Genomic DNA, 24,000 nt, shown 5'->3' on the forward strand with positions numbered 1-24,000 from the left:
CTCATCAAATGAGTGGAAGAAAAATTTGTCACTTCCATGACTTTAAAATCATATGCTCATTGTGATGCTGTTCTGTGTTTTTTCTGGGTAATCTGGATAAAATATCAGCAGGATAAAGAAGTTTGCCTTTTGTGTAAACAAGATCGAAATTCTAATTCTTCAATTTGAGCATCATGCATTGCAGTCTAGCTGGAGCTGTATGCATAGGCTTTCTCAAAATAGTAACTAGAGGTTGCTGGTCAGTTTCAGTCTGGATAGGTTGACCATAAATAAAATCATGAAACATCGAACATGCAAACACAATTACCAAATGATCTTTCTCAGTCTGGGTATATTGCTTCTCAATTTGGATAAGAGTTCTGAATGCTTAGGCTACTGGTCTACCCTCTTGATGAACGACTGTACCTAGACCAAACTTAGAAGCATCACAGGAAAGAGTAACTGGTTTGTGAACATCATAGTAGCTGAGAGTTGGTGGGTTGGTATTTTTCTGTTTCAGGGCATCAAATACTCTTTGGTGCTGTTCTGACCATGACCAAATTACATCTTTTTGTGTCAGTACTCTTAATGGTGCTGAAAGTTGGCTTATATCTGGAACAAACTTGCCTAAATAGTTGACAAGTGGAGTACCACAGGGTTCAGTCCTGGGAACTCTCCTGTTTGGTATCTACTTCTCTGAAGTACAGGCTAACACAGAAGGCATCTGGCTAACGAAGTTCGCAGATGACTGCAAACTAGGAACCATAGTCGAGTCCCCAAATGATGTGAAAATCCTACAGAAGGGCCTTGCCGAGACAGATGACTGGTGTCAGAGCCATGGCCTCAAGCTCAATGCCAAAAAGTGCATTGTCATCCCCTTTGGTAAAAACTCTGTACCCATGAACTACTACATAGGCAGCAGTCTACTTAACACTGAATGTGTGATAAGAGACCATGGAATCCAGGTGGACAGTAGTCTGTCCTTTAATAGTCACATCGCCACAGTAGTCAGAAAGTCCTTCTATGTGGCACACCTCATCATAAAAGGATTCTCATCCAGGAAAAAAGAGGTCATTGTTCCCCTCTACTTGACACTCATTAGACCCATTATAAAGTACAACGCCCCTTTTGGAATGTACCTCACAAGACATCTGCAACAGCTGGAAAGGCCACAGAAGTACCTCACAAAGAGGATTACTGGCCTCAAACAGATGCACTACACTGACCATCTCAAAAAAACTCCAGCTTTACTCCGTAGCATATCGCCTACTCCGAAGTGATCTTTGCCTAACATATAAAGTTATGTTAAACCTAGAGCTGTTGGACATGCTATACCTAAAGAAATCTGAATCCCTCTGAGCTACACGGTCTAGGGACCTAAACCTTGTCACCGCAATAAACAGGACATGCTGGAGGGATAGATTCCTGCCCCAGAGACTTCCCATACTCTGGAACAGGCTACCCATCTATGTCAAGCAAAGTTCTTCATTAGCACTCTTCAAGAAAAATCTTGATGAGTGGATGGGAAATAGGAAATACACCCCGGGATCACTTCTGTGTCTCTGCTCGACAGTGGCACAGGAAAATAACTTTCTTGGGTGGCGTAAGCCAGGTAACCTTGTTGGCTAGGCTTACATAGACCCTCAGGACGATAGCCTAGTACCTACCTGTGAATCTATGAACCATGCTAAGAAAATATTATAGGGCTTGAGCATTGTCTGGAACTGGCATCTCGAGATTTGTTGTTTGCTTGGATGGATCTGGTCATAAACCTGAACTGGTAAACAAGTGACCAACATAAGTAACTTCATGTAGCCTTGCACTTCTGAAGATTCAGCTTAAGATTCACTTCACGTGCTCTTTCCAGAACTTTTTTCAGGTTTCTGTCATGTTCGACTTCACCGTTGCCTCCTACTAGAATATCATCTACTATAATAGCACAGGGATATCCAGAAAAAAATTAGCTTCATTGCATGCTGAAAGACTTCACTGGCAGAATTTATTCCAAATGGCATTCTCAGAAATCTGTAGCTTCTAAATGGCATGCTGAATGTGGTTAACCATGATGATTTCTGGTCAAGCAAAATTTGCCAAAATGAACTCTTTGCATTTAAGACAGAAAACAGCGGCATTTGGCATGAGGGAAGCAACCTCTTCAACTCTGCGCATTGGATGATGTGGCCTTTTTAATGCTTTGTTCAGATTTCTTGGATTAATACATATTCTGATATCATCTGAGGATTTTCTTATGAGCTGCTTCCATAGAGAATACCCATTCAGTAGGTTCTTCTACTGGACAGATTACTCCTAGCTGCACCATTTTGTCTAGCTCAGCCTTGACTCTGTTCTGCAGAGCTACTGGAACTTTCCGTGATGGTCTGATAACTGGGCTGACCTTTGGGTCTAACTTCATAGAGTACACAACTGGTAGTTTGCCTAGTTTGTCTGCAAAAATATCAGCATACTCAGACAAAATGGTTTGGGCAAAATTTGAGCTGTTGTCATGCAGGCTTACATGGTGGATGCCTTTATTAAGTGAAAGCAGTCCCATTTTCAAACTGTCTCTGAGGCCTAATAATGACTGCACATGTCTCTTGACTAAGTAAAACTGCATATCATAGCTGTTTCCAGCAGAGTAACAGGAAACTACTACTGATCCTTCGGTTTGGCTCTCTTTGCTACCATAAGAAACAAGCTTCACACACTTTGTCAAATCAAGTTGCTCTGCAGCTTTTAATCTAGCAAACATTTCTGCTGACATAACATTGAACTTTGAGCCACTATCTACACTGAGCTCTACAGGACTCCCATTAATCCAGGCAGTACAAAAGATCTCATTCTTTGCCCACAAATCTACTTTACTGACTGTTTCACCAAGCACAGACACACATCAACATAAAAAGTAGGGTTGCAGCTTTCTAATAGAATGTGCCTTATTTGATTTACAAAACCTTTTGAAATGATTCTACTTATTGCAAGAATGACACTGCTGACCAAAAGCTAAGCACTTTTCTCATATGGGTTCATGATTTCCACCACAGTTACAACAGTTGGCAATAAAATTTGGTACTGTAGCTAACTTTGTTGATTTATAGTTGGTATTACAAGTGAACATAACCATGAACCCTTTTGATTTTGCTGACTCACCCTTATGCTTCATTGAGCATGCCTTGGAATTTGCTGCAAAGACTCAGGGTTTCCCAAGGAGTGTTATAGGACCTGCAGTAACTGCCATGTGTTTGGGTCTGTTTCTTTTAACCACATGCTGCATATTATCAACATTAGCTTTGTCACTGTGCCTTCCACTGCCATTCTCATTTGTAAGCATGCTTGTGTGCCTTTCTGTAAGCTCATATATTTGACAAATCTCAGTTGCCTTATTCAAAGTTAAATCATCAGCTCAAAGCAAAATCTTTCACACCATGTCATTGTTAATACCACACACAAGCCTGTCCTTTATCAACTCATCTTTCATATCACCAAATCTGCATGTTTTAGCCTTGATAAATAAGGCTGTTATATATGCTGCAAGCATTTCACCAGGCTTTTGACCTCTTTGGCAAAATAAGTGCCTTTCCATTGTAATATTTGTTTGGGGGTTACACATTTCTCTAAATTTACATTTTAAGCACTCAGGTTCTTCCCGTGTTTCAGCCAGTACCACTATATGATGGTCTTCCCCCTCCTCTGCAAACACAGCAGGTACATACACAAATGAATGCTCTCTTTCAATGGCCTCTGAATCAGCTAAATTAAGCAGAATAAATGTTTTTGTATGTGCATCTTTGTCAAAAAAAACAGCCTGTATGAAAATATCATATTCCTACTCAAACACTCTTTCTGCAATATTGTTATCAAACACAAGCACTGTTGGTCTGTGAAATCCTTCTGCCATGTCCACAGATTATAGTAAAAAACAATGCAAAATGGCCCCTATAATTATGTACAATCATTCACACACACCAGGTACTTGTAGTAATATTCAAATGCACAATAAACTCTTCAAAATACTGTACTCTGCAAAATATGCTTTGAAACAAATGTTCTTGTGAAATATTCTTTGAAATGACTGTACTTTGTGAAATAAATGCACTGTAATACTGCATACACTTGCAAACACTTTGCACACATTGTACATGTTGAATAGCTTTAGTTAATGCAAAAAAAGTAGCACATTGTGAAAAATACGGTTGTTTCCCTTTTCTGTACATTTTATGCGATAAGGATACTGTTTCAAATGTTTTCATAATTATTTTGAATATTTTTATCAATAAGTCGCAGTTTCAGACATTTCGTTTAACTAGAAATTTGTCTTGAATGTTCTGAGTGCTTTTTTTATATTTGTAGCGAAAGAAATCAATTGAGTGAGTTTTAGTCCTTGGAATTTTCTTCTGACCTGTTTTCTGAGTTGTTTGAGCAGTAGGGATGATCAACTCCTGTATATTCCTCTAACTCTAACCAGTGACCTGATGTCTGTAACTCTGGATTCCATTCTGATACAACGACACTCTTCTTATGTGCATTAAGAAGAGATTGAGTCTTGGATGTTCATTTAAGTAGTTTACTACATACGAACACATCAGGATGGATGGCAGGAACATTAAACTTAAACAAACTATATAACTAACTGACTGTATACTTGCATGCTCTGACTCTGGCTGCTCACTCAAAATGGCACTGTTGCTTGCACATGCTCAGTACTTATATGCATGTGCCCACTCACTGGAATGCTTTTTAAAGGTATATTACACACTCTGATCTACACCTCCCACACTAATTTGTTGACCATGATCTGCTCTCTTACTTTATGTTTAGATGGAACTAGGGCAGCATGGCCTGCCTTCCTTGTCCCTCTCTCACTCATCAACTTTCTTCCTGTATAACGGCCTAAGCTCAGGTCTCCTCCTTTTTTACTGTCCTCAATTATTTCTTCCTCCCCACATGCACACATGCACAACAGTTCCTGTACCATCCTCCTGAGCTTCCTCACCTCCAGTTCCAGTCTCACCCCAATGGTTTGAGCTAATGTTAAGTTTGTAACCTGTTTGCTACTGCCCTGTGCACTGTTGCTCAAGTTATCCCTTTAGAAATGCACACTTACTTGCAACCAGCAACACTGTTCGGATGCTTCTTAAGCAGTAAACTTTGGCATTATAAAAATATTTTAATAATTCTTTAATACTGCTTCAGCATTATATAAGTTATCCCACAATTATCTTGGAAGTGGAAGGAATTATGGTATTCAATAAGCAAATTATATGCTTACTGGGTAGCAAGAGTTTGACAACATACACCTAGTTTTAAAGATCCTTTGTCCAATTTTTTGATATCTGCAGGTTTAGATATATAATTTTGTGACATGGGATATTTACTTTATTTTAATGAAGTCAGTTACAAAAGTTTTTCTTCGTGGTCATATGCTTCATTTACTAACTTAAATTCTATCTTTATTTTTTTTCATCAACTGTGCAACCTTATTTGACATTGTCAATTAAAAATAAATAAACATGTATTACCTAGTCACAAATATCTTTCTCTTATTTTTTTTCTCTCGTGCTGACAAACTTCAATTGTTGGTCACTTCTCTGGACTTTTCCTGTCCCAAGATTATTTTGGTTTCCTGATCCATGTATCACTAATTCTATTAGTAGAGGCTCCTCCTTTGAGGTAAATGACAGTATCATCCATCAAGAAGGTCCCTATGCTGCTTACACTATCCAGATGTAGTCTAGGTTTATTACATTGGAGGACAGCAGTCATCTTAAGTCAGTTGAAAATGCTATTATTTCTCATATATCTGTTGTACAGTGATATGCAAAGATGTCATGAAATTGTTTTCTGAATCATTTTTGTGGCATGTCCAGTATTGCTTACTAGCCACTGTAAGCAGCTAGCTCTCCTTCCCAGTCCTTTCTCCAAATCTGTCATCTGAGTGTACAAACTGGCCAGTTGTCCAGTACCCTGAGTCTGACTCTATGCCACTGACATCAGAAATCAAACCACTACACAATCAGGGTGTTATCACCCTTAATGCAGATTTATAAGTCAGTTAAATATTGACACAAAAATAAATATGACTTTGATAAAATACATATGAAAAAACATTAAAATATGACTTGCAAAGTACTGAATATGAAAATCCAGCAAATGCAAGATGTTAAGCCATAGGTCCATATCATTAGCCTTTCAGAGCCTACCTAATGTGAAATACCAAAATGAAAATGTGTTACGTATTTGCTGAACATTATTAAAAACAACTAGTCATAGAGGTGCTTCCACCCATCCATCCACAACACCCTTTTCCCATTTTTGCACATGGGGCGGGGGTGTTACTTCAACAGTGACAAACATCTACAGCCAAGGTTTACACCACTGGGTGACTAGCCCTGCCATGGTACTTCTTCCACACCACACACACACACACACACACACATACACACACACACACACACACACACACACACACACACATAATTTAGACTGTCCAGTCCACCCACTGCATGTCTTTAGAATGTGAGAGGAAACCAGAGCAGCCGGAGGAAACCCACGCAAACCCAGAGAGGACATGCAGACGTTCAAAAAGGTACTTATTCTAATGAGACAATATTCATAGGATAGAGACATGGCTCAGTAAAGTTCAAGCACTTCCAATACAAAATCAAGATTACAAATTGTCTTCTGCATGCCAGCTCCAACTTCAACCAAACTATATACTGTAGTCCACATTTAGAAAACAGGGCAGGTAGTATTCACCTATATGCGCCTGTCATGGAGAAAAAAGTAAGTTTTCAAAATAAAGATTGCACTGCTATCTAAAACAGCCTAATAAATATTTATAACTACTTTATGCTAAATAAATGTCAACAAAATCAGGCAATAAGTAAAGCATATGCTCACATATTAAAGCTCATAATTTGCATATTCTGGCTTTTCCTAAAACCTGCACACTAATACATAAACATAAGATCCTTCAGTACTGTTGTAAATGACTTCCATCTACACTAGTGGTAGACTATATGCCCCCTTGAGTAAGTTCCCAGGCATGATACCCCACCAGCTCCCCAGTGAACTAAACCTTCTCAGAATTCTTCTTTTTTCCCCCTTTTTGCTTGGGGCTGGCAAGAATCTTAAGGGTATCTGAGGGGGGGGGGGGTCATGCCTTCAGCAACTTCTGCTGGCAATGTTTTTTTTTTATTTAATGACCTATCCTTCTTTCCCCTACCTAGCTGCCCCTAAATTCATCTGTTGGCTACTCCTCTCAATGGAGCATGCCTTCCTTCAGGAAATGCCCAGATCAATGCCTTCCTTCCTTCCTGAGGTGATCTAATCGTGCCTCACACACCTGTGCCACTAACCAAATACAGGTCAAATGGACCATAGTTATGGCATTATCCCTCTGAGCCACGGTGCTGGTTCTTTTCATAATTGTTGATATACATCATATTTACATCACTCACCCTTCTAGCCCTGTCTGGACTTACAATCAAGGAATTATTTAAAAAAGGCTTGAGTTAGTTAACAAACTTGCTTTAGTCCAAGCTCTCTAAGCTCTTCAAGCACTTAATAAACAACTTAAATAAAACAGATTCAGTGCTTTTTTGAACCTCACAGAGATTATGATTTTAAAAAAAATGGAATTTAACCATTTAGAAGATAGTCAGTTCCCTACTTCAGACATCTTGATGTACATCCTGATCAATATCTAAACATTCTGCAACATATTATTTAAAAGGGAAGAATCAGCAGGCAAACAGTAATATTAAAGAAAAGCTTCAGTAAACATAATCCTCAGTCTAAATAAAGAAATAAAAGTGAGTCCTACCACCAGCCTCAGAATGTAGTCTGCATTTTACATGCCTACTTACCTGAAAAAAGAAAACAATGTTAAGCTGTTCAGGTACTGCTAAACAGAATATATAATTTTATTCTCCTGGTACCTTGCCCAGAATGACACTTTACCACACTGAAGAGCAAACTGCTTGACAGTTAAAGCTAATAATAACTTAACATTTAACTAAACAGTATTTAAGATATTTTTCCTTAATTTTTTGTTCTATATTTGCAGGAATCCTATGTCCTGGACATTTAGGTCATGGTCTGAGCTCTGTATCCAATGGAGAAGTCAGTCTCCACTGCCAAAAATAATGCAAGAATGGAGGGGGAAAAGAATAAAACATCCTCATTCTTAGCATGCCTTAGAGTTTCTGCTGTTGAAAATTTGATCATGTTCTCAGTTTCTAGTTATTTAAAAAAAAAACATCATTAACTGTTTATAAAAAAACGTGTGTACCTGCTCTGAACTGTACGACCTATGCCTTCTACTCCTCTCAGTTCATCTGCTGCCATGATTTCCTGTTACAAATCTGATGAATATCGTTGCACTGCAGAAGTCAGGATATTCAGCATATTGCCAGTTGATTCACAGGTAGTATATTCACCTTTAATGCCATCAGATTCAAAAGGTTGTGAGAGTTTCTCCTCCTCACCAGGTAATTGGATGCATGTTGCATTCCGGATGCTAAAATACATGAATGGGGGAGGGAATTACTATGCTTCTGATGTGCTGTCTTCCAAATGAGATGCTAAGCTGAGGTTCCAGCTACTTGAGTTACTGGTGGATGTTAAAGATTACATGGCACTTGCTAAAGAAAACATATAAATATTTCCTGGGTGTCATGACCAAAACTGTCTGAAACCACTTCAGGTCTCCCTTGAAAAGAGGCCATAGACCTAATGGGTCTTCTATATATTTAACTTTAAAGCTAATAAGCTAATGAAAGTAATACATTTCATGTGGGAAATTCATGCTGCTATAGGAATAGTTGGAATACCAATGGTCAGAACATATCTCCTGATTCTGTATGTTATTTATTAATTCTGCTGAGATGACGTGGCATTAGAGAGTGAAGAAATATCTGCCAGATCAGAGAAATACATCTACAATAATGAAGAAATATGTTTCATTTCTATAACCTCTGTGTATGGAAATTAAGAAGTATAATTCTCTGGTGAAGAGAGTAGTCATTTTACTTAAATCACAGACCACTGAATCACAAATGACTGCGCAAATCTGACTAAAAACTAATTTTATAGAATCAAATTCGATTGAAAATCTTTATTACACTAAACATGCCTTAAAAAACTTTTTTGTTGTTGATGTTGAGAGCAAGCTCTCCCTGCACCCCCATGTGGGAAGCTTTGCCCCTACACCCCCTCAGTTAAATATGCTAACTCCAAAGTCACACAACAGTTGAGAAAAGAAAAAAAATCCCACAGAGTATCTCTGCATCTTCACTTTACAATTTTCAGTCAATCATGACTCAGTCAAATGTAGTTTCAAGCAAATAAGTTTCAGTCAGTTCTGTTCAAGCAGTTGTGATTCGTTCAAAACAGCTGCTACCCAGATGAAATATGGTTTTATGGCTCAACTGCACCCATGAAAAGTTCGCACATTAATTTGGTGCACTGTATGATTGCATTAATTGACAATTTTTTTAACCTTTGCAGGCTATTTCTCTCGTCTCCATGATCATGAAACTGTGGACTTGGTAAAAGTAACTTGGGGCGGGGGGGGGGGGCTTAGCCCTTTCAAAACAGTCTTGCTCTTATTGTTCCCCACAAATCTGACACCTCTGTCTTTTGACACAATTGACTCATCCAGTTTGCTGTCAGTGAGCGTAGTGATGACTTCTTCTAATGTGCAAACTTTCCTTGACATTTACATTTAGGAAGTAAGAATTAGGATGATTGTATGTCAGGAGGCACAATTCTTTGAATGCTTCCTTCTAATAAATGCAACTTATATCTGGGCTGACAATAGATAATTGTTCTTTACAAGAGCACAAGGCCCTACAGAGTCATTTGCTATTTATGTTACTAAGCTGAAAAATTGAACCAAAGACTGTGAGTTTGGTGAGCTGTTCTATTCTCTAATGAGACAGAATAATTGTTGGGGGTGAGTTGTCCTATTCCCTAATAAGAGATAAAATAATTGTTGGGGGTGAGTTGTCCTATTCCCTAATGAGACAGAATAATTTTTGGGGGTGAGTTGTCCTATTCCCTAATAAGAGACACAATAATTGTTGGGGGTGAGTTGTCCTATTCCCTAATGAGACAGAATAATTGTTAGGGGTGAGTTGTCCTATTCCCTAATAAGAGACAGAGTAATTGTTGGGGGTGAGTTGTCCTCTTCCTTAATGAGACAGAATAATTGCTGGGGGAGAGTTGTCCTATTCCCTAATAAGAGAGAGAGTAATTGTTGGGGACGAGTTGTCCTATTCCCTAATGAGACAGAATAATTGTTGGGGGTGAGTTGTCCTATTCCCTAATAAGAGACAGAGTAATTGTTGGGGGTGAGTTGTCCTATTCTCTAATAAGAGACAGAGTAATTGTTGGGGGTGAGTTGTCCTCTTCCTTAATGAGACAGAATAATTGCTGGGGGAGAGTTGTCCTATTCCCTAATAAGATAGAGAGTAATTGTTGGGGGTGAGTTGTCCTAATCCCTAATGAGACAGAATAATTGTTAGGGGTGAGTTGTCCTATTCCCTAATAAGAGACAGAGTAATTGTTGGGGGTGAGGTGTCCTCTTCCTTAATGAGACAGAATAATTGCTGGGGGAGAGTTGTCCTATTCCCTAATACGAGAGAGAGTAATTGTCGGGGATGAGTTGTCCTATTCCCTAATGAGACAGAATAATTGTTAGGGGTGAGTTGTCCTATTCCCTAATAAGAGACAGAGTAATTGTTGGGGACGAGTTGTCCTATTCCCTAATGAGACAGAATAATTCTTAGGGGTGAGTTGTCCTATTCCCTAATAAAAGACAGAGTAATTGTTGGGGACGAGTTGTCCTATTCCCTAATGAGACAGAATAATTGTTAGTATATGAAATTAAACAAAGGGCGGGTTATTAAACAGACCTGCCCTTAGCCAAAGCTCTGGATATGTGAGGAAAAAGTAAGATTACTAGCACAAAACTAAAAGAAATGAGAACAACATGGTGTGCTAAATAAAAGGTGATTCAAATAAATATTCCAAATGAAAAATAAAGGCAGAATGTGTTGTAAGAGAAATTAATATGACAATGAGGAAAAATGAGGCTGTGAACTGTTACAAAGATGGATTCCAGTAGAAAAAAAAGTTCATGCAAATGACATAGCTGTGGCTGTAAGTATGACAGGAGCTCTTGTCCTGTCAGTCCTGCAAAATGTGCACTAGAAAAGGACATTTCTCAAGCATGTCTGACTCACTACTTCGTATATTAGTACAGTCATTGGGAAGTCAGACTTCCTGTCAATCTTGTAAGAATAAAGTTGACAGGAGACTTCCCTATATTTCTGAGATGAGTATACTCAGTAGTGTTTCAAAGTCTAATTTCTGAATTGTTGGTACAGACACATACCTAAAACCAAGAAAGCAAGGTGGCATCTGAAACCTGAGATGATTTGCTAAGTATGCTCAGTGAAATGGTTGGCAAAGGATTACAGGAATGTAGTTATTAAGGATTATTTGCAAAGAGTTATGAAAATATTGCATAGTTTTCATATTTGCCTTCATGCAAAAGTGGTGCATGGTGTTTTAAAATTTATATTAAAACATGGTGAATAATGTGAATGCATTCTGAAATATAAATGATTGGAAAAGCAGTTATGAACAGCAATTTTTTTATCTAAATTAATGTCATAAAAACTGTGTGCAGTATAAAATCATCATCTGATAAACCTCTGATACTGACATCATTTTCTATCCCATTGTCTAACAAAGAGTGTCTTTATTATTTTTGTAACTCCTGTCATTTATGAGCTATTTGCAAATCTGTACTGAATATTTGATTAGAGCTCTCAGGTAGTAAATGCTTCCTACCTTGGAAGACTTGAAGAAGCAATAGATGATTGATTAACCTTCTGCTGTGCAGAACTGACTGAGTTAAAGCAAAAAAGTTTGTTTAAAAGAATGCTCATTTTATTGAACAGAAATATGAACACTAACACTACTGGCAAACATCTCTGATTGTTATTGTTGCAGTAAATTGACTTGAAACAGAGTACTCTGAAAATCTACCTGAAATAGAGAAACTGGATTACAATGCCAGATACTACAAAGACATATTAAAAAATAATGTACAGGATGCAGAATTTAAACTAGACTCAGATGCATACTGAGGTGCTTAATGTAATATTTTGTCAGAAATGCATTTTATACTGCAATGAAAAATGGCTTGGGGCAGAAAAAATGGATTAAAAATTATGGAAAACAATACGGTCTTATTTTTCTTTCAGGGAAGAAATACATGATGTATAGTACATAAAGGTGAAAACCATTAACATGAAAGTTCCCAATCCTGTGAGAAAACAAATGTTTGAGAGGGTATATGAATCACATGGGAATATTATTTTGCAAAAACTGCAAGAGATATAATATTTTAGACAGGTATATCAACTCAGGTAGAGCAAGTAGTGCAGACCTGTGCTACCTGCAGTGCATATCATAATAACAATCCAAGCAAAGACACCCTAGTATACCTAGTTCCAGATCATCCATCAAATGGAATGGATCCAAGCTTGTTCCAGTTCTATGAGGCCATGTTTCTCAAATGTGTGAAATAATCAGACTGGCAGATACAACTAAAACAGCTGCAATCAGCATATTTACATCTATATTCTTGAGGCAGGAATGCCTGATTTTCTCATTTGGAAATGGCCTGCAACATACATGTGGAAATTCAAACACCTAATTTCCAGTCCAGAATATATTCAGTCCAATAGATTAGAGGAATGGACTTCCCAGACATTGAAGATTTAAATGAGAAAGTGTTGCATTACGACTAGGATTATGCAGTTTTGAAATACACAAATCCTTCATTAAATAGACTTAGTCTGTTACCTGTTTAAGTGATGCTGGGCACAAGTTTGACAAACAGAATGCCTACTTCAGCTGCATTGTTTACATATCAGAATCATCATAAACAGATATTCTGTAAAGAAATCAGTAGAGACAGAAACACTACTGTGATAGAAACTGCAGAAGGCTATGACATTTATAGGTTAAGAGATCAAGTAAGAATCTAAAAGCCGTGGGAGATTCCTAAGACTGAAGATTAAATTGTTGGTAAAGCAGTGGAACCAAGACTCTACATATCTGATATGGAAAATGGTGAAGACTATAAAACAAATGCATCAAAGTAAGTGTTTCATGAACCAACCAAAAGTTTCACAAGAGCTATTTTTGGAAGAAAATAGAAACAGTGAAAAATGTTTTAGTTAAGACCTACATGGGGAGACTGATGTATCAGGGACTATTTCAAAAGTGAGATCTGATGTTTACTGTGTATAAACCTGCTAAATTCTCCAGATGTGGGAGACAGGTGATGAAACAAAACAGATCTATAAATTGTTCCAGAGTTATAAATGATTCTGAGGATGAATATATATATTTGAATCAATTAAAATATAACAACTACATTTTGTGTCTCAACATGTTATTTTTAAGCCTCCCAGTATGACAGAGCTAATCATTTATCAAAAAGTGACTGAGTAACTTACTTGACTTCTGTGCCGTTTGCTTCAAGCACATCTGTCTTGTTACTTTCATATCATATTGACAGTGGTGGGATTCGAACCCACGCCTCCAGAGAGACTAGAGCCTAAATTCAGTGCCTTAGACTGCTCGGCCACACTACCTCCCTTAAAGCATTTTACTACTGTTTAACTACTCCATGCCCTACTAATTCCCCTAATCCTCCTTTCTCGCCTTTTCTTTCATATTTCCTGCTTTGCTTCCAACTTATGTCTCATTAAAGGTTACACAACATTATCTCATCTATTCAGTTTTAAGTGTATCCAAAGTATTTGCCCAGGCTTGTTATTGTAGTAATGTATAATTTTAATAAAATCTTAGATTTAATATTTTATCAGTGTTAACTTAATTTTTGTATTAAAATAGCTTACTTTTAATTTAGTTTTAATATTATCTAACTTTCTGTGTGGAGTCTGCATGTCCTCCCCGCAGTCGAGTGGCGTTCGAAAAACATGCGTGAATGGGCGTGCCTTCGCTGAAGGTTGGGCATTGGGCTGGCAACTCGGCACCATAAAAATCTACTGCCAATCATTAGTGGACCAGAGTTCTGCTGTGGCGTCCCCTAACCGGGAAAAGCCGAAAAGACAAACAACAACAACATTATCTAACTTAGCCACAAATACCCTAAAAAAGAACAGATGTCAACAGAATTCAGTTCAGTTAAACATTTAGAATACTGACTACTCTTGTTTTTTATTCCTTGTGTTGATTTGCGTGTATTATGTGTACTTGTATTCATCTTATCCATAATAATATGTATACAGCTTGGTCTAGGCTTTTGCTGAAAATTCTCTCTTAAGATCAGTCTACTAACCTACTTAAACAAATGATAAATAACTAAATATTCAGTTGCTCTTATCTTTACTGTCTGTGATAATTGCTTTTCTGGTGTTAGTACTGTCAGGAACAAAATCACATACAGTCAATTGTTAAGTGGCTTCTCATTTCCAATTGAATGTTTTATCACCTGCTTCTAAATATACAGTGGATTTGGGTAATTTTCTCTTCTCAGCATGCATTGTTGTTGAGTAAACATTTCATTACAAACTGAAATGCTGGTATTATACTACATCAAAAAATATTTGCAGCATATGGTGCAGAATAATTCTGTCTGAAATGAGAAAATGACTGTTAAGCATCTTAGTGACGTAAGAATCTGTTAGTCACTTTTAAGAACTATTACACATCAGTTGTGGTACAACATTAACAGCAGCCACCACATCTCCTTGTTGGGAAGCTGAAACAGCTTTAAAAGGTGCAATATACATTTCTCAATGTATACAACTTTTAAAGCTGTAAGTGAAACAGACATAAACTTCACTTCTGGCAGTGTGGTAGCACTAAGGGGTTGACAACTGTCTCACGTCAATGTTTGAATTACTTTTATTAGTGATAATTTTTGTTATCTGGAAATCAACTATATATAGGAATCTGAAGTGACAGCAGGCTTGTTGACCTTTCATAAACTCCAAATGTGATTTTAAAGGAAACATTTATATTCCAGGGCAATGTATACCTCTGGACAGTGGATTTCAGAAACCCAATGTGTGACTGTTTTGTGGAGACAAGACCTATTGCTGGATAATGCATACCCTTGGAGAATGCAATATACATTTTGTTCTCTATGATTTTAGAGTTAAAATCAAGTATTGCAATATTTTAATAGCCTGCATAGTTTCTAGGCATTTCACTAATGTTTTGCTGAAGCACAAAAATGTTTGCCATATACAAATGAAACAAAATATTTCACATACCTTTACTGTCTTTCTGCAGAGAAAGCTGTCCACCTCCAGTCTTTTCAGAAACAGTCTTAGTATGTGATGATTCTAAATGGTACCAACTATTTATCAATAGATCCAGCATGTACATAAATTATTTACATTTATTGGCTGTAGTACTTAACCGCACGCAGTCCTATATTTTATTCTAAACTTGGTATATTTTAACATCCCATACACAGTTTGCCACATTTATAAAGCAAACTGTTTTATAATGCATAGGTTCTATTCTAAGATCAACTCAGGTATGAAACACATTTTTGTGTTTGTTTGGGTCTTGCTTCAGCCTCTTTTTGTAACTGAATTGACTAAACTCTGATCACTTGAGCTTTCTAATGCCAAACCTTCAACGATCAAATGATATTTCAACATGGTGTCCTAAACCTACATTTCTTTGAGTTTTAAGTAAGTTCTTCAGCCACTAAGATTCTTAGAAAGCTAACCAAAGAGCACAGTCTTTTCATTAACAGAGTTTTCCTTATTAAAGAACTGATAACCTCCTTTATCCTTTATATATATAAAGAGAGATAAAGTGTGTGACAAAGAGAGAGAGTTAACTACTGTAATATACATTCTGTTGTCTTCTCCAAACAGAATCACGCAGAGTCACTTCCAGTTCCCATCAAATTTGTTAGCAGCAGGATCCTTCTCATCAGCACCTGTCTCACTGAATACGTCACCTGACACATTCCCATCATTAAACAGCTCGCCATTGTCGAAGTCACAATATTCTTCTGCTCTAATGCCAGTGCCTCTTACTACTGTAGCAGGATCTCCTAAATCTCATTCACCAGCCAAATCTGCAGGACCACTAAGAGGCAAACAGGAGAAAAAAATGGGTAAGTCTCAGTGAATTGCTTTTATTTATTATTTATATGTGCATATCGGAGTGCTGCACTGATCGATACTGACCAATTTCAGGCTCAGCCCTGCTGAAATGCCTAACACTTCACAAATAAAAATACAGAAATGTAAGCAATAACAGAGTAGTTCAGACTAATTTCATAGAAAAAAATGTAAGTGCATTCCAGTGGACAAGCACCTTCCAATGTACAATCAGGCAGAGTGTAATGTACAATATATGCATTAGTTTCTAAAGTGGGTCAAATCTTCCGTGAATCTTGAAATAGAAGAGACTCAGAAAGGAAACAGGTTAGGTGATATGTCCTTTGTTGAAGCAGGAGCATTTGATTTGGAAGAAGAAATCTAAGCCAATGCACAGAAGGTTAATTACAGATTATATGGAAGCAAAGCAGTCACTATGTAAAACTAACTGGAGTGAGGTGTTCAGTGGAAAAACTGCAGATGGAATGTGGAAAGTTTCGAAAGAGAAATTGTTTGAGTGCAAAAATTCAAAAAAAAAATGTTTAACATCAGGATCTAGGCATACAACATCAAGTGGATATATTTCCATAAGAACAAGATATCTGATTAAGGTTTGAGACAAAATATAAGAAATGGAAGAGAGGTTGAACTACAAATTTGAAAAATGAAATAAACAAGCTGGACAAACAGGTTAAGCATAGTGTGAGACAAGATCAAGAAAAATTTGAAGAAAATTTATATAAAGATATTGAGTATAATAGGAAACCTTTAAATAGATACATAAGATATGGAAGGAGTAAAGACACACAAATTGATAAACTGTGTGCAGATTCTAAAATTTATTCTCAGACACAATGGATTATAGATATATTTACAAAATCTTATGGAAAAGAGTTTGGCTCCACAAAAGGGGTGGTAAATTGTCCTAGTGACATCCAGGTAACCCCAGATACTGGAATCAAATTAGATTATATTGAAAAAGAACTGCTCAAACTGGATCCAAAAAAACACAGGAAGGAGACAGAATTATTAACAATGACCTGAGAACACTTCAGTAAGAACTTACAGTACCATTATATCTATCATTCACTAGGTTATATAAGTATAGGGAGATTCCTCAAAACTGGAGACATGTGCTTATTAAACCTGTCTTTAAGGGAAAGGAGAGTAGGACTAACCCAGAGTCATATAGACCCTTAAGTCTACTTTCATGTTGTGGAAAAATAATGGAGAAGGTAATATTGGATAAGTTATTGTCAGAACTGCATAGGTTGGGACTTGAAACCATGTATCAGCATACACATAACACTGATCGATAAATTAGTACAACTAGGTATTGATGTACTCTTGATAAGATGGATAGCTGCATGGCTTACTAATAGGACATGGCAAGTATCATACAGCAACTGGAGAGGTGAAATCCTTGGTTACAGTCAGGGTGTCCAACAGGGCTCTGTCTTAGGCCCTTACTTGTTTAGATTGTATCTTTCAGACCTAACTATTTCATCTGAGGTGTTCTACAGTCTATATGCAGACAACCTAAACTTGGGTAAACTGATTACATGCGTTACAGATAAGGCATGTCTGCAAAATAACTTGACTAAATTGACCATTTGGGCATAGGAGAATAATATGTTGATAAATACATCAAAAAGAAAGCATATGAGATTTGGGAGACATAAACTGAAAGGTGAATATTTAATACAGCACACAGTGATTGAAACTGTAGACTCATTTAAGGACCTGGGTACATGGGTAGATTCAGCTATGAGTTTTTCTAATCATATCAACCAATTGGCTAATGATAGTTATAGAACTATAGGTTGCATAAAAAGATGTATAAAGTCTAGGAAATCAAAAATAATGAAGTCAATATTTGTTCATTACATTAGACCCAAACCTGAGTATGGAATAACAATATGGAAACCCTATAAGAATACAAGCATGAGTAAACTGGAAAGAGTACAATGGAAATATACCAAGTGTATCCATGGATGTGAAAATTTAAGTTATTATGAAAGACTAAAATATATGAACTTGTACAGTGTCTCTTACAGATATCTAAGAGGAGCTCTTATTAGGTATACAGGGCATTTAGTGACAACTACCTCTGGGAATGTTTGGGGTTAAAAAAAAGTACTAGGGAATCATCAGACAACCTATTTGGGAGATTCTATAGGAATGAGAAGTGTACTAAATGGTTCTCTGACAGAGTAGCTGATGCATGAAACAGACTACCAAATCACATTAATGCAAGTACTAGTTTAGATATTTTTAAGAACAACCTGGATACTTATTATGGGTACAAGTGTTTTTGGTATATTGGCAAGCTAGAAGGGCATTAATGCCCGTGCTTGAAATATTTGTATGTATGTAAGAAGTGCTTTTTGAGATGTATTCTGAATTTAGAATAAGTGTTGACTTCCTTTAGGTCGATAGGGAGAGCTTACCAAAGAGTAGGTGCTTGAGAGGAGAAAGCATGTGCAGTGCTGTGGAGTTTGGTTCTAGGGGTAATGAGAGTTGGTGTGACAGAGCATGTGCAGTGCTGTGGAGTTTGGTTCTAGGGGTAATGAGAGTTGGTGTGACAGAGCATGTGCAGTGCTGTGGAGTTTGGTTCTAGGGGTAATGAGAGTTGGTGTGACAGAGCATGTGCAGTGCTGTAGAGTTTGGTTCTAGGGGTAATGAGAGTTAGTGTGACAGAGCATGTGCAGTGTTGTGGAGTTTGGTTCTAGGGGTAATGAGAGTTGGTGTGACAGAGCATGTGCAGTGCTGTGGGGGTTTGGTTCTAGGGGTAATGAGAGCAGGTGTGACAGAGCATGTGCAGTGCTGTGGGGTTTGGTTCTAGGGGTAATGAGTGCAGGTGTGACAGAGCATGTGCAGTGCTGTGGGGTTTAGTTCTAGGGGTAATGAGAGTTGGTGTGGTTTATATATATATATATATATATATATAGTTACCTATCAAAACATCGAATGATCATAACATCTAAACTCAAAACATCAAGACCATAACATCTAAACTTCAAAACATCTTAAACTCATAACATCGAATCTCAAAACATTGAAAACTACAAAGCAACTCTAAATAACATCCCACACACTGTTTACTACGTTTCTGCAGGGGGGGCAAGCCCTCCTGCACCCCCCGTAAATTAAATATACCAACTCTGAGATCGCACTACAGTGGGGTTAGGAGAAATTAACTTTTTCCTCCACTGTAGTGCGATCTTGGAGTTGGTATATTTAATTTACAGGAGGTATGGGGCGGAGCCCCCCCCTCTTAGGGGGTGCAGGGGGGTTTGCCCTCCTGCAGAAACATAGTAAATAGTGTGTGGGATGTTATTTATTGTTGCTTTGTAGTTTTCAATATTTTGAGATTCAATGTTATGAGTTTTAGATGTTTTGAAGTTTAGATGTTATGGTCTTGATGTTGTGAGTTTAGATGTTATGAAGAGTAGATGTGATAGGTAACTATATATATATATATATATATATATATGTATATATATACATACACACAGATATATATTCATGAGCTGCCAATAGAATTGGTAAAAAAGATATTAGTGTTACACTCTGTACACACTTGGAACTAACATAAATCTACCACTGTAGATATCAAAGTGAAAATGCTTCAAATAGCGAAGAAGGCTATTCATTTAAGACAGTACTTCATTTACTCCATTGAAATAATAAATGCAGAGAAAAAGCATAGACATAAAGAAGTTAGAAAAATAGACAAAGTTAATTAGGGATACAATGATTCTATGAAGGTAATTTCAGGGAATTCCAACCTCTGAAATGGATTTGCAGGAAGCCTACATTCAGTGAGTACAATTTTGCCCTTTTCTCAGTGTGTCCCTAGATTTAGTGTAGATACATTGGTGGGGCCAAAGTTTTCCCAAATATGGATGGTGTGCGGATCTTGCTCCTCCCAAAAAGTTTTTTTTTGGTTTTCACTGAATGTGGTTTTCAGTGAAACTCATTTCAGAGTTTTGCAACTAACTGTCATTACTTTCACTAGGTGAGCCTGAATACATGTAATTCTAATGAGCTTTAGCTGATAGAAGGATGCTTTTTCCCCAAAAACATCTCACAAAGAAAGCAATTGTTATACATCACAATAAAATAACACCTCATAATTCACCACTTAGGTACACTGAAAATTGTCAACAATTCTCTTGACTAATCTGTACTCCCAGAATGAGAAACAGTGATAGTCAAGGACTGGAAAAATTCTCTCTGAATATTATCATGATTTTGTGAACTTTCCCACTGTCTTTATAGTTCCTTTTCAGATTTTAAAATAACTCAGAAAATCAAACTGCGGACTTAGGCTGGGATTTGCAGACAACTTGTGTACTACACATATCAGAACAAGTTGTTTTGTTTGGCTTCCTGTTGAAATGTTGGCACTTGAAATGCCAAGTCTGAAAATGTTAAATGGTTATGGTTTTGTTTACTGCGCAAGTCTGTCCCAGTTCATCGTGACCCTCAGTGCTCTGTAGTGGAGCCCAGCTCTAAGGACTGGTAAGGATTTTAGAACTGCATGTAACTCCATTTGTCTATGGTTGGGGTTTATACTAATGAAACCCCTTTACCAGCCAAGTCTGCTGTCCAGGTAAGAAACTTGTGCAGTACAGTACAATTCAGAAGTCTTACATGTTCATGTTAATAAGTCACCCACAAGAGAAGTGCAGTGTTTACTGGTCTTTAGTAGTGTCCCCTGTATATTTCAAGGGTAGGTAAATGGATCAGGGTAAAATGCAGCAGGTGCACCCTGTTCAGACTGGCAAACCAGGAAAGTGCGGCAGCATAAATATATGAAATGGAGTGAGCATGCATGTTTGTGTCTGTATATGTGTATGAGTGTGTGTGTGTGTGTGTGTGTGTGTGTGTGTGTGTGTGTGTGTGTGTGTGTGTGTGTGTGTGTGTGTGTGTGTGTGTGTGTGTGTGTGTCAGAAGAAACAGCATGGAGTGGAGGAGGCCCTGAGCTTCTAGACTACCAGGGATGCTTTCCTCTGTCATATAAAGTGTCTAAGGGGAAACAATGGCAACTGGATTTGTTGAAGGGTCAGACAGAGAAAACGGTGCAAGGCCAAAGACATAGCCTATAGGACTGGTAAGATTGCATTTACAGTAGTAAGGACATTACTTTGCATTACTGGTTTGTCTATGTACATCATACCTGGAAAGCCATTTCAGTGAGGATAGTGTGGGGGCTAAAGACACCATTGATCACCACAGCTGCTCACTCTGTGTGTGTGTGTTTGTGATGGGGGAGTATGTGTTTGTGTGTGGTTCACTAGGACCCTAACAGTTTCATAGCACAGGCTGGTAATCTTATTAAGAGAATGGTGTAGAATTGCATAACTTGAAGTATTCATAGTCTTCCAAATTCCAGCTTAACCAGATGTTGCTTTAATGGGAATACAATGACTATGATTCACTAAATGGTGGAGCAGCACAACTGGATCTGTTCTGTACAGAGAAAGTTGCCCTGTTGTGCTGATATCTGTAACTCCCAGGCTCAGACTAAGATATTAAATTATGAAATTTATACATTAAGTTAACTTTAGGATACACAAGTTTCTAAGTGTCCAACCTAACATTGAGTTAATGTCTAGAACACAGGATTTAGTGTGATGTGTTCTGAGAAACTTCGACGAGAAAAACAATAAATAAGTGACCATATGTCTGTGCAGGCCATTACGATATAATGAGAATTTGCAATTAAAATTGACATATTAACTTAGAAATAGCGTGAAAGATTAGGTCCATAGGTAGTTATTAGGTATATTATTCAGGAGACAATCAATGATCCTAGCCCAAATTCCCAGTTACCACCAAGCACTATTTGGTTAAGTGACTTGCTCAGAGTCACACAGTAGGGAAATGGAGGCTCTAGGAGTCAAATTCCTGGCTACATGGAGCATCTCTATCCTTATATATGCTGCTATATGCTTAGTACATTTGACAGCCAAACTCCTACTAGAATCATAACTCAAAAAGCCCTTTCTCCTGTGGCATCATCCCCTCTCACACATATATTTTTCACCAAAACCCCCACATATAAGCTCAGATGTATCACTAAATCTCAACGCACCCTTACTGCACTGGCCATGCATTCTCCATTCTAGCACCTTAACTGTGGGATTCCATTCCTTTCTTAATCCAAGACATCCAAAAGTACTCGGACCTTAGATAACATCTCTAGGAACACTTCTTCACCCAAACAAAGGGCAGCTGCACTCACTTAGGTCATGCTACATGAGCCTTGCAGCTCTCTCACACCCTTTTATCCATAGATCATCCTCACTTATCTCATCTTATCATCCCCTTGCTCACAGCCTCTCATTCATCCTGCTTCCCTCATCTCTTTGCATCTCTCTCACACTTCTTCTCTTTCTACTCCTCTTCCCTGGCAATGCCTCTGTCACCTTTTATCTGTCCTTCCCCATGGTATCCTTTTCTGCAGCTCTTCACACTGGCCTCTCTAAATAATGATATGCTGCTATCCCTGCAGCATGAGCAATCTTGGTCATTATGACTACATCTTATTCATATAGCTCTGCTAACCATTATTCCATTGTTCCATCTATGTTTTGAGATTGGAAACTACTCCTTGAACTAAATGTTGTAGCGTATTCTTGTATCTATAAATATGTATATATGTGTATGTATATATATATATTTGGGTTTTAGCATATCCTTTTATCAGTAAATACATGTTGTTCATTTCTTAAGTGATCCTATTCACCTGCAAATGAGAGCAGTGTACTTCTGTGGTAAACAAATGTTATTTTATATATATATATATATATATATATATATATATATATATAGATATATGGTTACACTTCAAAACATCTAAAACTCATAACATCGAATCTCAAAACATTGAGAACTACAAAGCAACTCTAAATAACATCCCACACACTGTTTACTACGTTTCTGCAGGGGGGCAAGCCCTCCTGCCCCCCCCCGTAAATTAAATATACCAACTCTGAGATCGCACTACAGTGGGGTTAGGAGAAATTAACTTTTTCCTCCACTGTAGTGCGATCTTGGAGTTGGTATATTTAATTTACAGGAGGTATGGGGCGGAGCCCCCCCCCTCTTAGGGGGTGCAGGGGGGGTTGCCCTCCTGCAGAAACATAGTAAATAGTGTGTGGGATGTTATTTATTGTTGCTTTGTAGTTTTCAATATTTTGAGATTCAATGTTATGAGTTTTAGATGTTTTGAAGTTTAGATGTTATGGTCTTGATGTTGTGAGTTTAGATGTTATGAAGAGTAGATGTGATAGGTAACTATATATATATATATATATATATATATATATATATATATATATATATACATACACACAGATATATATTCATGAGCTGCCAATAGAATTGGTAAAAAAGATATTAGTGTTACACTCTGTACACACTTGGAACTAACATAAATCTACCACTGTAGATATCAAAGTGAAAATGCTTCAAATAGCGAAGAAGGCTATTCATTTAAGACAGTACTTCATTTACTCCATTGAAATAATAAATGCAGAGAAAAAGCATAGACATAAAGAAGTTAAAAAAATAGACAAAGTTAATTAGGGATACAATGATTCTATGAAGGTAATTTCAGGGAATTCCAACCTCTGAAATGGATTTGCAGGAAGCCTATATTCAGTGAGTACAATGTTGCCCTTTTCTCAGTGTGTCCCTAGATTTAGTGTAGATACATTGGTGGGGCCAAAGTTTTCCCAAATATGGATGGTGTGCGGATCTTGCTCCTCCCAAAAAGTTTTTTTTTGGTTTTCACTGAATGTGGTTTTCAGTGAAACTCATTTCAGAGTTTTGC

The 24,000-nt window shown here is 37.5% G+C and overlaps 1 protein-coding gene across 2 annotated transcripts in view; it reads left to right on the forward strand.

Annotated features, from left to right (window-relative positions):
- LMNTD1 (lamin tail domain containing 1) overlaps nucleotides 1-24,000 on the forward strand; it is a 1,453,405-nt gene that overhangs the window by 1,105,418 nt on the left and 323,987 nt on the right. For both annotated transcript variants that reach the window (XM_044087661.1, XM_044087662.1), the window contains exon 10: nucleotides 15,924-16,168. In XM_044087661.1, the coding sequence (XP_043943596.1) occupies nucleotides 15,924-16,168 (245 nt within the window). The remainder of the gene's footprint in view (nucleotides 1-15,923; nucleotides 16,169-24,000) is intronic.

This window comes from Protopterus annectens, chromosome 11.part0, assembly GCF_019279795.1.
Source record: "Protopterus annectens isolate FY-2018-M chromosome 11.part0, PAN1.0, whole genome shotgun sequence".
Lineage (NCBI taxonomy): Eukaryota > Metazoa > Chordata > Ceratodontiformes > Protopteridae > Protopterus > Protopterus annectens.